General features: G+C 48.1%; 1 protein-coding gene across 1 annotated transcript; it reads right to left on the bottom strand.

The window, feature by feature from the left end:
* Positions 1-5,596: 5,596 nt before the first annotated feature.
* LOC135399775 (uncharacterized) lies at positions 5,597-12,310 on the bottom strand. Its single transcript, XM_064631509.1, has 4 exons — positions 10,817-12,310; positions 9,371-9,785; positions 7,646-7,933; positions 5,597-6,363 (listed from the first exon to the last, which is right to left on the bottom strand). The coding sequence occupies exons 1-4, from the start codon at positions 12,292-12,294 to the stop codon at positions 5,644-5,646; spliced, it is 2,901 nt and encodes a 966-aa protein (XP_064487579.1). The 5' UTR covers positions 12,295-12,310; the 3' UTR covers positions 5,597-5,643.
* Between the last annotated feature and the right edge of the window lie 3,817 nt (positions 12,311-16,127).

Genomic DNA, 16,127 nt, shown 5'->3' with positions numbered 1-16,127 from the left:
TTAAAATCATACGCAGATGCTTGGAAAGATCTCAGAGTCCTCAGTGTGTCAGATACCGGGATCCGACATACTGAGGCAGAAATTACAGGTAGCAATAGCGAGGTGCAAAAATTCCAAGGGCGACGCCACGCTAGTTTCCGCGCCAGACAACCGGGGGAAATCCAGAAAGACGTTGAATGGTTGAAAGGTAGAAAGCGTTGTTACCATTGGCTGTCTTGACTGAACCAGCACCAATGGCGTCAAGAGTAAGAGATAAAGCCATCCACGCCCCAGCGGCGTTTTTCATTTATTTGTCCTGTATTTGTTTTTGTCACGAACTGGTTGAAAATCACACGTAACGCGTGTAATGCAGCCTGTCGTAAGTACAGATATAGCTACAAAAGCCATATAAATACGGACAGTACAGTGTCAAACACGGAGCAGAACAGGCGTGCTTGCTCGTGTTTTAGTTGTAATATGTAGTCACTTTTCAATGATTGATTGAAAAAAGGAAATAGTCACGAAAGTCACATGTGAAAATAATAACTGTAACCATATACTACATCCTTGAAACGAAGTATATAACCGCAACTGGCATACTTTTACTGCATTTTGGTTTTGAGGAACAGATTTTTTCGCAACAACCACAAAACAGTGTCATCATCTCAGTTTAGGACCCGTATTTCCCGTACGTATCCAGCAAGCGTCCCGTAGTTTGAGGTGCACATACTGATCAAACATGCATTCCTCGCAATTTATAGTCACAAACACCACATGGTGTAACATTAAGTGCGCTATAGTTTATTGTTGCACTCAGATAATATTTCCATCAGACGTGCACGCAGATCGCTACTAAATCGTGTACGTGACACGTGGAATTCGGGTAGAAATCGGGTTTCACCCTGATTGGTGCGAAACTGATTCAGAAGGGAACAATCGGGTTTAATCCGAAAAAGTGAGACCCAACATATGTATCACTCATCATGCACGTGGTTAGGCTCAGGTCTAGCTCGCCTTCGTTCCACCTGGTTCGGCGTGACCATGAGGAAGCTGACTTGGGCACACAATGCCCGCTGGGGGAACACAAAACAGGTCGTCAGAGCCCCGCTGCAGCCCAGCTGGCGTCTTTTTAAATGTCCGGGGGGTAAGTAGAGCAGATGGGAAGCCCATTCAGAGCACCTGCTCGACCGATCCGCTATCAGCGGGGGAAGAGTTTGAGTGCACGCATGGAGGTCTGCAGGCGTCATCTGGTAGCTACCGGGATTTCCAACATTTGGGCTGCCGGTGTACGTTTCTTCGTGGTTCTATTCGTCATGACCACAATGCTGTGTGTCATGTTTCCAACCCGAATTCGTACTGCTTTTTACGTTTACAAGGTCCAGATTCGCGTATCATATGCGGGGTCTGACTTTATCGGGTTAAACACGATTGCTCCCCGACTTCTAATCACGTTGTATCACGGACACGATTTAGTAGCAATCTGTGCGCACGTCTGATGAAAATATTATCTGAGTGCAACAATAAACTAGTGGAGTTTGTGACTATAAATCGCGAGGAATGCATGTTTGATCAACATGTGCACCTCAAACTACGGGCCACTTGCTGGATAGAGAAAAAGTAACCTGATAACACCCGATTGTGTCAGTATAGCACCCGATTTCACCCCCGCCTCCCCTGTCCCCCACTCCTTCCTGCTGTCCTCTCTCCATCTGTCCACGTCTGTACGCCGCTCATAGCCACAGTTGCTTCGCGGCGCTAACACGGAATTTTAAAAAAATCTCACCCCGAATTTTCCGATTTTCCCCCCTCCCCGAGTCCGACGAAGACATTTAACTCGAAAAAGTCAGACCCTAACTGTATGCAGTTAGCATTACACTCACGCAGAAGGACAACGGGAGCGTCTTGGTGGAACATGTAACATATTGACGATGAATATGTCCGACTGGGTTACTGCATCTTGGTTAAAAGCTCTAAAAACAAAGAAAGACAACACGTAGAGGACGAGAGTATCAATAAACAAGTCGTTGCTAGTAAAAACAAAAATTAAAAGGAAATAACTCTCAGTGTGCGTGTTGTCCTTCTGTGTCTTTGACGCTTTTAACCAAGACATGGATGTTCGATGTACGTTATGCTCGTGATACCATGGATCACGATACCACCCTGTGAAATCAAAACCTGCAATAATGACGCGTAACGTGAACGAATTCCGGTCGCGCTCTTGGCCTTGGCGACAAATACGAGAGAAAAGAAAAGGCTATAAGAATATTAAACCTTACAAGCAGCTCTTTTATTCGACTTTCGACCGTACTGAAAATGTTGGAACTTGTTTTGTTCATTGCAACTACCGCACTTCGCTGGCTTCGCTCAAATAACAAATTAGAACCGAAAACACGGAGGCTAAACAATATTAAACTGGCCAAATTCGGTACGAAAGAGCCTCACGTCACAGTCCAAACTATAAGGTACAAAGGTGTACGCTGCACAAGAAAGTATGTATTCGCATCTGCACACTACAGTGTAAGTACAGCATACAGATAACATCCAACTGCCCCGCAACCGCCCAACGCTCATTAACAGGAAAGATGTTTTTAACAAAGCAAAAAAAATTCTCCTAATTGGCTGAGGAACGTCATGGTCATGGTCACGGCTCGCACGTCCAATGTTCATGTTTGTGTTTATTTAAATGACTATGGAAGATCTCGGGGGAAAAAAAGACATTCATCGAATCAATGGAATTCATGGAATGGAATGCACATCCATTGGTGGATCTGACAGAAATGCGTTAGCATTAAGACTTGAAAACCCTTTGGGAACTCCCCTTCACGACGCCACACAACCCTTCAATGACCCTTCACAAACGCTACACAATCCTTCACACGACCCTACACAGCGCTAACGCAAGACAACATCCGCAGCCAAACGAGCCTTTCGGGCTTCCTCCGATTCAGCTTGGCGGCGCCGTCTCGCGGCCTCAGCCTTCTTTCGCCGCCGCTCCTCCGCACAGCTTTCATAATCCATGGCGCGCCCACGCAGACACGGCTGAACCTGTCGACCACCACAGCTGCCTGCACTGCCGACGCGCTACGCTCTCCACGCGCCCTCTCCTTCCCTCTCTACTCACCGCGCATGAGCGCCGCGCCATGGCTACAGACAGACCACACCGCGATTCTTTCGTAGCGAGGACTCTAATCCCAACGCATTAAAAAACATGTCAGGGGGAGTAGAAATTATGATTTCAAGCATTGGGATACATATTCGCGGCAAAAGTAAGCGCGCTGCGCAATCCTGGTGCGCCAGAGAGCTTTCAATCTCGCGGGTCAGAAAAGCCCTTTTCCTCGGCTGCCAGTCTGTGACATCACGTCGCTCGTCCAATGGTGAGACGCGCGCGCCTTCTTTTCTTTCATGCAGTTCACCCGCCCCATGTCTCGCCCTATTGTTCTCGCCAGCTCTGGTTGTAGCTAACACACGCCAGGAGTCGCATGGGCGAGATCGTGACGCATTGTTTTGTGCGGCGCGCATTCTTGTAAATTAATTTTCCCATAAAATTCGCACGACGACAGTTCCTGAACGTAGTACATTCATATCAGCCAGAAAAAAAAAAAAAAGAAGTAATATTGTTCGAAGTGTATTCCAAGCTGTGGGCAAGCCAGGTTCGGGTTAGACCATAAGGGTTTAGTCCCGCTTCAGCCACGGAAGGCAAATAATAGCGGTGCAAACCGGTTAACTCTAAACGGTTTGGTTCATGAACCGGTTCAATAGTATAAATTTCCTCTTCCCCGCATCACAACCAGCAATTGGGTAGAGTATCGCCCCTGGCAATGAAACTCCCCAGTCATCATCGGAATGTCGCTGTATAGGCGAAAAAGTTGAGTTCAGAAAATCCCAGTGCTCCTTGCGCACGCGTTGCATCCTGGGCGCTTGCTAAGAGGGGGAACAAAGAATAATCCTTCACATTTCGCTTTCGCTGGCCTTGGCACGTCGTGAGCAACGGACCGGTACAAAGGGGGGGGGGGGGTGACGTCGGGGACCTGGACCTCGGTGAGCACGCTCACCGCCATGGGTAGTTGCGAATCCACTCGACTGCACGCCTTCCACTCAAGTATGTCTGGAGTTATTCGAATTTCTCTGTGTCGGGGAGATCTGGACGTCTATGGATAGTTGCTTCGAAGTGTTCCCAGAACCTTTGCAATTCACGGAGCTCACCAGAGAAGACGGGCACTTTGGAGTTTCGGTAGATTAACCCGTTGCGTTCCTGAGCGCGAGCTGCTCGCAGAAGTGTTCTGAGCGGCATTGGCGGTACCCGACTCTTCGCCTGAGTGCTCTCCTGATTGGTCTTGGGTAGCGGTACTAGTCATTGCAGCGCTAGATGCGGGACGAGAACTCAGAAGGAACCGAATCCGGCTTACGCAACGGCAAATTTTCTCGTGGTAATGTGAGAGCGGTGCTGATTTCTTGCTCGTAGGTGTCGTCGCCGATGAGCTCTGCGACTTTGTCATTCAAAGCGGTAAGAGTCCTGTCCTTGTCGAGAAGTTCATCCAGGGTTACCTGCAAGTCAGACGGGGCCGCGGACGGCTGTTGCAGGAGTTCGGTAGCGGATGACAGGCACCGCGTCACGGCGCCACGAAGGACAGCTCGGTTACGTCGAAGCTTCTCCATGGGTGAATATATGTATGTCAATCTTCTCCCGGGTTTCGGCACCAATTGTTAAGGATAGGGGAGGCTGACGCCGACCGTATTCTACTGAAGAACTGTTTATTCGATTTGCTCGTGCAAACCCGCTCGCTCGCTCCTGTTCCTCCAGTGCCGCCCCCTTCCGGCATACTCAACAGACCGGTACGGGAGAAATCGGAACAGTTTTGAGTTCACTCGTTTCTTTCGTATTAGTAAACTCCCACAGTTCAAAGCGACGCTAAGCATTCCGGGATTTTCTGAACTCGGCTATTAGCTGCAGTACGTGTATTCTGCTATAGTGTTGCTGCTATACTTAATTTTATATGGTGGGCTGGGACAGGAGACCGCAATGCTCATGGTGGATTTTCGGAATGGTTTAACATGGGTATTAACACTGCAGATATACGGGGTAGTGGGTAACATAATGGTGTAGACATATCGCTGCAATTTAAGGAGGGACACACTCAGAAGAAAAGACACGATGTGTCTTGTCTTCTGTGTTGTGTCCCTCGTTAAATTGCTGCGATATGTCTACACCATCAACATGGACATGTACGGAGGACGAGGAACGCGCCCTATTAAATCAGATGTTCTCCGCCTACCACGATCAGAGTTAGCTGCCAATTACAAATGGTATCAGTATGTCGTCTGAAAGGCTCAGAACAGGGGCCCATACCATTATTTGACACCTTGCATGTACATAAGCAAATACGCTTTTCAGCTCCACCTTCTGACCGCTTCATGGGCAACATTTTGTTGCTAATATTACGTAGACTGAAAATACTTGGAAGTACTCATTGTAACTGCCTTCTTGCTCCATTCTCCGTGAGTCTAAATCTTGAAGCACTATCCGTTCAAGTGGACCAAGAAGGGCAAGGTGGACCAAGGTCCAGTGTTCGACGGCGCACCATCAGATCGAGAGGGCGTCGCTGCAGATATCATTACAATACGTCCGTACTTATTTATTGCATTCAGTATTTAGATATCGTTCGCTCAGTGAGGGCTACAAATCCCACTGTGCACCATATTGTCCATTGGTCTGCACCTGAAAGCATGAACAAAGTCCTTGCTGTTCTTCGTGGGGACGTTACACAGGTCACGGATAGTTAGATTCCACGGCCCACCGTTGTCGCACATCGTCAGGCAACGCGTAACAAAGAAAGCTCTATCAAATCCCGTGAAAACATTCACGTTCTTGTCGCCACGAAATTTGAGGATTCCTCGATAAACAGCATTCATGGCTACCGTAAGCAGTACCGCTGGAAGAATGCGGTCTTCCGCAACGTCTTCGTTCCTGGACCACTGCTGGTTTCGAAAACACTCCAAACGTTGTTCCAAATGGGATTTGGTCATATTATTGAAACCGCCGAAGGAAGCGAATAGCAATTCGCTCGCGACCAGCGACCCAAAAATTGCATAGTTCACCACGAGAGGGACGTCATCGTAGAAGAAGGGTGGGCCCACAGCAGAAGGTGTAACGCAGACCGTGCTTCTGGGGTGTGCGGCACTTATGATGAGATGTGGAGAAATCTCGCAGTCAGCAGGCGCGACACTCTGTTCGGATAGACGGCGTGACAATATGTCGGAAAGCAGGAAACCTCGGTTGGGCGTGTAAGGTGTGACAGTGATGTCTTCGATAGGAGGAGGTTGTTTCGCGGAGAGTATCCTATCCGTAACTGCGGCAATGCCCGAAGGAGTCAACCAGGACAAGTCCTGAAAGTATCAGTTTATATGTCATTGCGGGAAAGAAGTAAGCTACTGTAAAACCGTTTAACCTAGCGAAAACAATTTTTTGCGAATCGGCCGCTACATTTCGCGAATTGTGGGTGGTAAAATTCGCGAGTTGATTGGCTCACTTCGACGGAAGTCAGATTGTCCTACCACATTTATTAAAAGCTGTATTTCGCCTAGTGCAGGTTAGCTCAAATGCTTGCTACTAACCTGTAAAAGCAAGAATGGAAATAAAGTTTGAGATTACAGCATAGTTCCTTAAATGTGAACTCGTGCTCGAACATTCGCAAATTTTTGAATTCGCGAAAAGTAGGGGTGACGACCATATAGGCACACTCCTAAAACAGAACTTCACCACATAACAACCTGAAGACCAACCACTGCACATAACCACATGCCTTTATCACTCCTGACCCGTGGGAAAAGCGGGGCGTAAGCCTTTCTGTGACATAACTACGTAAGTGTCGGAAAAGGGCGTATACCTTCAGTTTTGAACATGTCATAGGAGAAACAACGACATTATTCGGGATCATTGTCTGCTATAGGAGCCGCGGCTAGGAGTTGACTAGGAACCCGAAGCGGATGTAGACATGCTATAATCAAGCAAACAGCTCCATACTCTCCCTTTAGCCGTGTATACACTCTTAAAAATGACCGCTCCTAGCCAACCATCATCTCGAATGACACTGTTCTCGCCTCAGATTTGTGTAAACCGTGAGGCGTGCGCCTTTTTTATGACACTTATGCAGTTCATAATTGCCACAAACATGGCGAATGCCGTTTCCAGCAGATCAGGATACAGGACGATGTCATTCGAGATTATGGTTGGCTTGGAGCGTGCTATGCGGTGAAGTGTGAGAGTGGGTAACAACAACACTGTACACTCTTTAAAATGAACTTCACCACATAGCCCTCTGAAGGCCAACCATTGTACAGAGTGTACTCTTGATTTGTGGAAAGCGCGCGGGGGGACGGGGTAAGCCCTTTTGTGACAATAAACATTTCCGCATAAGTGTCACAAAAAGGCGAACGCCTCCCGTTTTCAACAAATCGGAGCACAGGACGATGTCATTCGTGCTGATGGTTGGTTAGGAGCGCGCTATGTGGTGAGTTCGTTTTTAAGAATCTAAGTTCACCGTGTAGGTTATTCACAAGAGGGACATCCACACTGAATATTCTAGTAGAAGAGAGAGAGAGAGAAAAAAAACTGCTTTGGTGTGGGCCGGGAACGTCGCGGGAGTGCAATGACTATGTCGTAACCTACGTGAACAGCGTCCAGCAGTTCCCTGCTGACATGCTGCAGGATACCGGAGGCTTGTTCATGGGCAGATGTGGCTCCAATGCTGTTTTGCATAAACAGTTGCAACGGTTGCCTCCATTGGCTCGCTAAAAGCATCCGAAACGTCACTTCTCCATGCCGGGGCACACCTTCTCCTGTGAAGCTCTCGTCTGGACTCATTTTTGTCTGTCTTTCACGGAAGTACGGTAGCACGTCGCGTATGCTGACCACGATGTACATGTAGAGACCTCCGATCGGAGATTGGGTAATCTTCTGGAACGATAGGAAAGAAAAACAAATAATAATACGTAATAACTGGGCAGACAGCTCATCTAAGGACGAAAGTTCCTTCTCCTTTGGACATATGTCCAAACAACAACAAATCATTCGATATCGAAGAAATGCACGACTGTAATTTGGAATTGTTTGCTGCAGACGTGTGTGGAGTATACCGTCATTCTATAGGGTTCATGTTACCCGTTACTGCACGACACACATTGAATAAGCAGCAATGAGCGAGGAATTATAATGATCAAACCAAATTAATTATTCTGGGTTTTGCTTGCAACAGTATTGAGCATAACTCGATGTTGCCACCCAATAGCCGGTTGAAGGAGCAGCGGCAGCCCCATCATTATTTTTTCGTTTTCGTCTGCTAAAGTGGACGACGAAAATATGGTGACTCGTGGTGTCAACTATTAGCTGGATCAAAGTATATAGCCAGAGGATGATATGTGGTCATCGTCGCACTGTCCTCGTAGTGGACAAAATTTCAGTGGCAAATGAACGCTCATTTTCCGCTGACGTCACGGCAATGGATCGTGTCGCGCCTCCAGTTGTGACGCGCCTCCAAAGTCGGCAGCTCCAAAGTCCAATGTTTGACGGCATTTTTGTAATAGACCTCTCCCTGTCTGTAAACAAATGCCGTAATAATGTTCGACAGCGCTACCAGTTTGGCAGAGTTGAACTACGCTCGAAGCTAGGGGCGAACAATTTAAGGTCGCGCCCGAAAGCCACGGTCTTGAGGGGATTACGATGGTCCTTGAAAGTTACGCGACCTTCGGTCCTACTTTTCTTTCAATAAACCTCTACCTGAGAAACGTCATCATGACGTTGGTAGACACACCGAAACCAAAACAGATCGGAAGGCGGGAGCTGGGTTCCACGAATGGGCATTTGTTCGCTGCCTCCCATTGAAAGAAAAGTAGGACCGAGGGTCGCGTCCTTTTCAGAGACCATCGTAATCCCCTCAAGACGGTGGCTTTCGGGCGCGACCTTGTTCGCCACTAGCTTTGAACGTAGTTCAACTCTACCAAACACGTGGCGCTGTCGAACATTATGACGTCATTTGTTTACAAACAGGTAGATGTCTATAGGAGGCAGCGAACAAGTGCCCATTCGTGGAACCCAGCCCTCCCCTTGCGATTTGTTTCGGTTTCAGTCTGTCTGCCAACGTCATGATGACGTTTCTCGCGTAGAGGTCTATTTGAACTGCGCAAGGCAAAGAAACCGCTTAGCGGAAAATTTGCGTGGTCGCCCTATATTTTCGAATAATTACTTTTCATTTTATTTTATTTTTCTTGCTCCTCTAATTTTTCGGTCAAGTTGCGAATTACCTCGGCACTACTTTTGTTGTAGCACACGAGTTCGGCCTGTTTGTCAAGAGCTCTGCTTATTTGACGTTTCTACACTCCGCGCATGCGCCCTCACCTGGAGAACGTTCCTGATGATGGTAGCATTATGCACAGTAACGGCGACGTTCGCCCGTTTGCTCAGCACCTCAGCAGTACAACGCTGAAGCCTGCTGGTGTGTTGCTCCATGGTAGAAATGAACTTTTGGATAGTAGTGTCCATTGAGCCATCCGCACTGGATTTTCCTAGCTCCGCAGCAACGACTTCGTCCAGGCCTGCTGCGGACACAAAGTCCTGACGTGGCAGTCGGTTAAACTCATACAGCCGACTCAATATCTGAGCAAGGTGCTCGCTTGACGTGACACCCAGTAGACGTTGAAGTGAGTGGTGCGGGGAGATGTGAAGAGTAGAAGCGTTGACATCCATTCGGACTACAGCTTGTGGAGTCCCTTCAGCAAATAGGTCCACGCAGAAGATATCGAGGATTCCTTCCCTGCGTGATAATGGTACAAAGAATGTGTGGAATATCTGCACGCCCGAGACAAGCATCTATGCCCGTGCCTAAGAACGGCAAGAAATGTAGTTTGCCAACCCTTACTGCAGGTTCCGCATTCAGGGCTTCCATAGTTTCGGTCCTGGCCATGGTCCTGGCCGTCCTGGCGCACTCATTCTCGCTGCGTACAGGGACGTGGCTGGCTATTGTAGCCAATAGGAACAAGAGTAGGGCTGGGCTTACACATGCCGTTCTTAGGTTGAACACGACTACAGAAATATCGTGCAACGGCTGACAGGATCAGGGGGAATGTTAACATGTTAAAGGAGCAGTGAAATGTTATTTAGGATTGCTCGACGTCGTGCTTAATTAATCAAACAGCCTATCAGGAGAAACTGCGCAAAATATTTTCGCTGAACGTTGTTTTATTGCCTAAATTTAAAAAGAATCGCCGAAAAATCAGCCTTGTGAGTAGAGGCGTAGGGACACATTTACGTAAGCAGCACAATGTGACGTAGGGGCGGAGTAGCGGGCAGCGGCGATCGAGCAGCTCGATCGCCACTCTATGCTCGAGACCCATCGCGTCAGAGTGACGTCAACCTCACCCATCCTTTTTCTAGAGCACGTACGGATCATACATTTATCGCACCTCACAGGACAACTTCGACCAACCATTGATTTTGCGCAAAAACTCATTCCTCCTGCAACCCTACCAAACCAAACCCTTTACTATACTTTACTTTGGTGGAGGGGAACCTTTCATTGCTCCTTTAAATGAGCTGCACATGTTAACTGTAGTAGGCGATTATGTCCTTTGGCCTCGGGGCGCGAATCGACGCTGTTGGAGGAGCGAACAAATCTGTTGTCATGGCAAGCTAGACTTGCCGTCCTGTAGACGTCCTTTGACGTCCTTCTTGTGTGATTTCATTGTCTTTTAACACCGTGCTTCGGCTCGCGTTCATCCCCTCTCTCTTCACAACGGACTACTAACGGACTATTCACAACAGACTGCTAAATATGATTATGCTCACCTCGTTGCCTTTCGAGATGTCTGTGACGAAATTTTTTTTATAACCTCAGCGGCGACAAGGATGAAAGACAGTTCAGCAGTCCGTGACATGTATGCGAAACAACTCTTGTACGTAGCGGCCAGACGCTGCACTCGTGACCGGTTGGTTAGTGGCACGTTTACCCGCTGCAGCTCGTCGCCCACTCTGACGTGCGTCCTTCTAATGGCCTCCAGGCGACTTCCCAGGGCGTCCGTCACGTCACGCCGACTGCACACGGAGGTGTAAAAATCGTCGCACGCTTCCGACGTGTCGTTAATTTCACCTAGTATGCGAATTATTCCTGAACAGGGCGGCGATTTACATGCTTTAGTGAATAGTGGAACGTCGTCTTCCTCCGTGTTCTGCGTGACCAGGAATGCAATACACGCGAATGCGATGACTAAAATACAGCAGGCTTCGAGTAGGAGGCACTGAGTCCACGAGAACACAGGATCGCTAAAAATTGCTACAGTCGCCTTTCCATAGGGCCGACGCGTATAAACTTGGGCAGCTTCTTCGTGCTGTTCTGTGGCGAGCACAGTTTCCGCAGTTTCCTTCGGAATGTCTCTCAGTGTCTGCGGAGAGCCTGTAACGTTGTCTGAGGCAGCTGCATTGTCTTTCTTTATTTCGTCAGCTTCTCCTTTTGGACTTGCTCTGTCACCGTAATTCGTAGTTGCAAGGTCTGATTCATACACGGCATTCCCGTTTCGTACCATTTGACTCGAAGTTGTTTGACGCGGGTGCTTTTCAACTTCGGGCAGGGTACCGACAAAGGTACTGCTGACATCTTTTTCGCCTGCTGCCTGACTCAAAAGTTTTTTACGCTTGCGAGGTTTACGTGAAGTTGGTGTACCTGATGCTGGTTCACTTGGAACTAACTTGCCTGGACTACTTGGAGCCGCCAAGAGCTGAGCGGAAACAGCTTGTTCGGTGCTTGTCCGATCCGCAGTAACTGAACCTTTAACGGTGCGATCAGAAATACATTCACCCGCGGAACGAGCGAATCGATCCGAAACCGTTTGTTCCGGTTGGCTACGGTCTGGAATACCTACCACTGGAGCGATTTGTTCTGAAACGGTTTGTTCAGGAACAGTGGCACTCTCTCCTACTACTGCAGCACTGGCTTGTGACGCGCTATCTGTCCTAGGCTCGTTTACACCTTTTCTAGACTTCCGCTTGGGTTTCCGTTTGCTGGCTTTCTTACTTTTGGTGGCTGCCTGAGTAGCGGAATTCGTCTCTTGCGCACCATCGTGAGATGCTTGGGCTGTTGGGCCTGCAGATGACGTCGTCGCCTGGAGATTCGGTTGACTGTTCGACGATATTTTGCTTGCTTCGCCACCTCTCAATGAGGGGCCCGCGCCTTTCTCCTCCTTCTGCTCCTCCTTCTGCTCCATTTCTTCAATGCGGATTCTTTTTGGTTTAGACGTCGTACCACGGTAACATCGGAACCAAATGAGCATGAGCACGTAGTAATGCGGGCACGGAAGTCTGATTCGCGTGGCCACGTGAATCTACAATATGCGTCGTCTTCAGCGAATAACTATAAACAGGGGAAAATGTCCTGCTGTACCGTGTAATTTCGATGAAGGTAGCGTGGGTTAAGCTCTGGAACATAAGAGAGATGCGTGGACAGTCTAATCCGCCGTCCTTTTATTCTCTTCCTCTACGCCGTTTTCGAGCCAGCCCCATACTCAGCGCTTTTGCAGCCAGCACAAGTCAGAGAGGAGGAAAGCGAGGAAATGGAAACCGAGCGCTGGATCAATTCTGCTCAGCATGGCAGGGCTAGAGAATGTCCAATTTTCCGAATATCGAAGCGAATGCGAATTTCAGTATTCGAATTGCGAATCGAACCGAATGCCTCTTCCATGCCGAATATATTCGAACAGCTGCCGGAAAAAAGACCACACAAGGACAAACAATTAATCTACAGCGAAACCGCTGGAGACACTGCTTAGGTGCACTAGCAGACTCGTCCTCTCACTTTGCTTAAGTCAAAACGAAGTGGCGGAACACTCTCTTTCGTCCCCGAATGCTTCATTCTCGAATGCACCACCTACTGAATGCATATTGACAGAGATTTGGCGCTTGTATACCGCTGCAAATTAAAATATGTCTGTTCTGTGCTAACGTTTGCTGTACGTTTGCACTTTATTTCCACTCCGCTTATACGTGCAAACAGTTCCATTTTGCAGCTCTTCGCTTCGTATTCGCTTCGCTTTTCAAACCACTATTCGCACGGGTCTAATGGACCTTTTTTCACAATGGCCAATGCGCATGCGTATGACCTTGAGGCGGCGGGGAGGGTTATTTCCGTCTTCACTAGATGGCGCAGTATGGGGACGACAGAAGTGGGGACCAGCGGGAAGACCGCGCGAATGGCGCGAGCTTGTTGGCCCCACTCCGGACCGGTTTTGGTCCTTTGTGCTACCTACATGAATTTGTTTTGACGCGCGCCGAGCATGGTTTGTTTGAGAGCCGCTAGGGTACGACGCGTATGTGAAAAAGGTCCATTGTCTAAGCGTAATAGTTGTACAATGCGCCGCTACCAAATTTATGGCGGGGGCTTGCACACTCTTAAAACAGGACTGCATGACTGTCAAAAGAGGGCGCACGCCTCCTGTTTTCAACGGCTCTGGTTTTCAACAAATTAGGGACGAGAATGATATCATTCGAGATGATGGTTACAGGTGTGCGCAGTCATATCGGCGGATCCGAGCAAACGCGGATAACACCGCGCGCCTCTTCGGTGCCCGGGGTATCCGCATTTCTATCCGCAAATATGCATTAGTGCCTCTGCCGACGACCCTTAGGAGGAACGATAATTGAGAGGAAGCAGTGAATCCAAAATGGTGTCCAAGTGTGCCACCGCTTGCATTGATGTGCCTTCAACTGCCACTATTCGTTCATTAACTGCTGAGCCTCTAACAATTGGACAACTGCAGACGGCGTGACTTCCTGGGAAGGCTTGTACATTCTAAAAATGCAACTTCGCCGCGCTGCACACTGTGCGCAAACCGGGTTTGTCACGAGTGATATGATTATCTCTTCTGATTCGATAAGAGAGGGGGACGTACGCCTTTTTAGCGTCAGTTTGGGTATTACTTATATGATAACTGTCAAAAAAGGCATACGCCCCCTTCTGGTTCCAGAACGTGCTGTGCGGTAAATTTCTGTTTTTAGAGCGTATCCTGAACGTCTGTAACATGAGGTTTTCGTCATGGAGAGGAGGTTTTCGTCGTGACGATGTCACTCGTGTGCGGCCAACAACGGCGAGCCGATGCTGCCATTACCCCCCCCCCCCCCCCCGGTGCGGACGCGGATCTCACGTGCGCAGATACTGTCAATCTCATCCGCGCTCATCTCTACAATGGCGGTTGCCTATAGACGCATGTTATGCTGCGAAGTTCTATTTGAAGAATACTTTTCTGCGCTGTTGTTGTTGTTTATTGTATCCATCCAAATCATACACCATTGTCAAGGGGGGGGGGGGGCAGTAGCAGAGCTAGAGCTGCTAATACTCTGCAAGCGGACTCCTCGTTGGCAAGCCGCGCATAAGATACACCACACAAAGCCGTTAAAAATCTTTAATGTAAACGTTATAAAAGGATCAGGTCTGTACAACCGTACGGGTGAAAACAGAGCTCACAGAACAGTAGGAACAACTCTACAACACTGAGACGAAGCACGATGTCACATGACCGGCACAGTATGTACAAGAGTGCTATACCGCGCATGCGTTACCCGTGCTAACGGTGTGAAATGTACAGAACGACAAACTCATATATTAACCGCGGTGCGTTTTTCGACATAGCAATTAGATTGACACGAAATTATGCACTCTTAAAAATGAACTTCACCGCATAGCACGCTTCTAACCAACCATCATCTCAAATGCTATCGTTATCTGTCCCGATTTGTTGAAAACGGGACGCGTACGCCTTTTCTGTGACAATTATGAACAGCATAAGTGTCACAAAAAAGGCGTACGCCTCCCGTTTTCAACAAATCAAGGCAGATAACGATATCATTCGAGATTATGGTTGGCTAGGAGCGTGCTATGCGGTGAAGTTCATTTTTAAGAGTGTGGGACACGTCCGTACATGAAACATGAGGAACCCATGAACAGTACACTGTTAAAACAGAACTTCACCACATAGCACGCTCCTAACCAACCATCATACTGAATGATATCATTCTGTGTCATGATTTGTTCAAAACAGGCGGGACGCGCCTATCTGGGACAGATTATCTTGTCCCAGATAGGCGCCTCCCCCCTGTTTTGGACAAATCATGACACAGAATGATACCATTCAGTATGATGGTTGGTTAGGAGCGTGCTATGTGGTGAAGTTCTGTTTTAACAGTGTAGCTAGAGGCAAAGTTTGCTATGAATGTTCCCAGGTGTTAAGTTGCCGCTGTTTGTAGGGATGAATGCAATAGTAACGCAGAACTAGAGAATCTTCAAGGTTCTGTCACAGTACCGACATTTCCCTGTCGTTTGTGTGTATTGTCAGCAAGTAGAAGAGCTACTGAATGTGTCGAAGGGACCCAGATAACTTTACGGTACCATAGTGCTCGCTGTGTATTGTCAGCAAGTAGGAGAACCTTTGAATCTGTACATATACAGAAAAAAAAAAGTAGACAGAACTGTTTGGCTGCAAGTAGTGCATGTGTTTGTTGCTCAAGCGTCGCCATGCCAGCACTGGACAGCTGTTTAGGCCTTCTTGAACCTCTTCAGCAGTGCGCAGGCAGGCAACGTTTGAGCGGGTGGCGTCAGAAGGTTTAGCCCCAGGTAGCTTTACGGTAGCACATTGCTTGGCGCGTATTGTCAGCAAGTAAGAGAATCACTGAATCCGTTGAAGCCACAGATAACTTAACGGTATGGGTGCTTGGTGTGTATTGTCAGCAAATAAGAAAACTATTGAATCTATTGAAGCCTCAGATAACTTCACGATTCCTTAGTGCTTGGTGTGTATTGTCAGCAAGTAAGAAAACTATTGAATCTGTTGAAGGCCCGGATAGCTTTACGGTACCACAGTGCTTGGTGTGTATTCTCAGCAAGTCGGAAAACAACTCTGTTGAAGGTCCCAGATAACTCTACGGTACCGCAGTGCTTGGTTCCTTGATCAGCATTTCCCCTTTTGACGATTCTCGGGCCTAATAGTACACATGGCGTGAATTGGCCACAACCAATATGATCACTTAAGTCAGCCATAGATCTGTGAAACTAGCAGAGGTTCACAAGAATAGTAATGTGTTCCTGCGCCAAGTGTATAACCTTGGACGCCTCAGG

The sequence above is a fragment of the Ornithodoros turicata genome, chromosome 7, assembly GCF_037126465.1.
Source record: "Ornithodoros turicata isolate Travis chromosome 7, ASM3712646v1, whole genome shotgun sequence".
Lineage (NCBI taxonomy): Eukaryota > Metazoa > Arthropoda > Arachnida > Ixodida > Argasidae > Ornithodoros > Ornithodoros turicata.
Note: the sequence above shows the minus strand (reverse complement) of the source record. Positions and strands in the feature narration are given on the sequence as shown.

What these genes read in the sequence shown, in the direction of transcription:
- LOC135399775 (XM_064631509.1), bottom strand. Translation starts at nt 12,294, where the DNA reads ATGCTCATTTGGTTCCGATGTTACCGTGGTACGACGTCTAAACCAAAA. An exon ending in TCATCAGGAACGTTCTCCAG is followed by an intron (nt 7,934 to 9,370) that starts GTGAGGGCGCAT and finishes CTATCGTTCCAG; the next exon opens with AAGATTACCCAATCTCCGAT. An exon ending in AACTGCTGGACGCTGTTCAC is followed by an intron (nt 6,364 to 7,645) that starts GTAGGTTACGAC and finishes TGATACTTTCAG; the next exon opens with GACTTGTCCTGGTTGACTCC.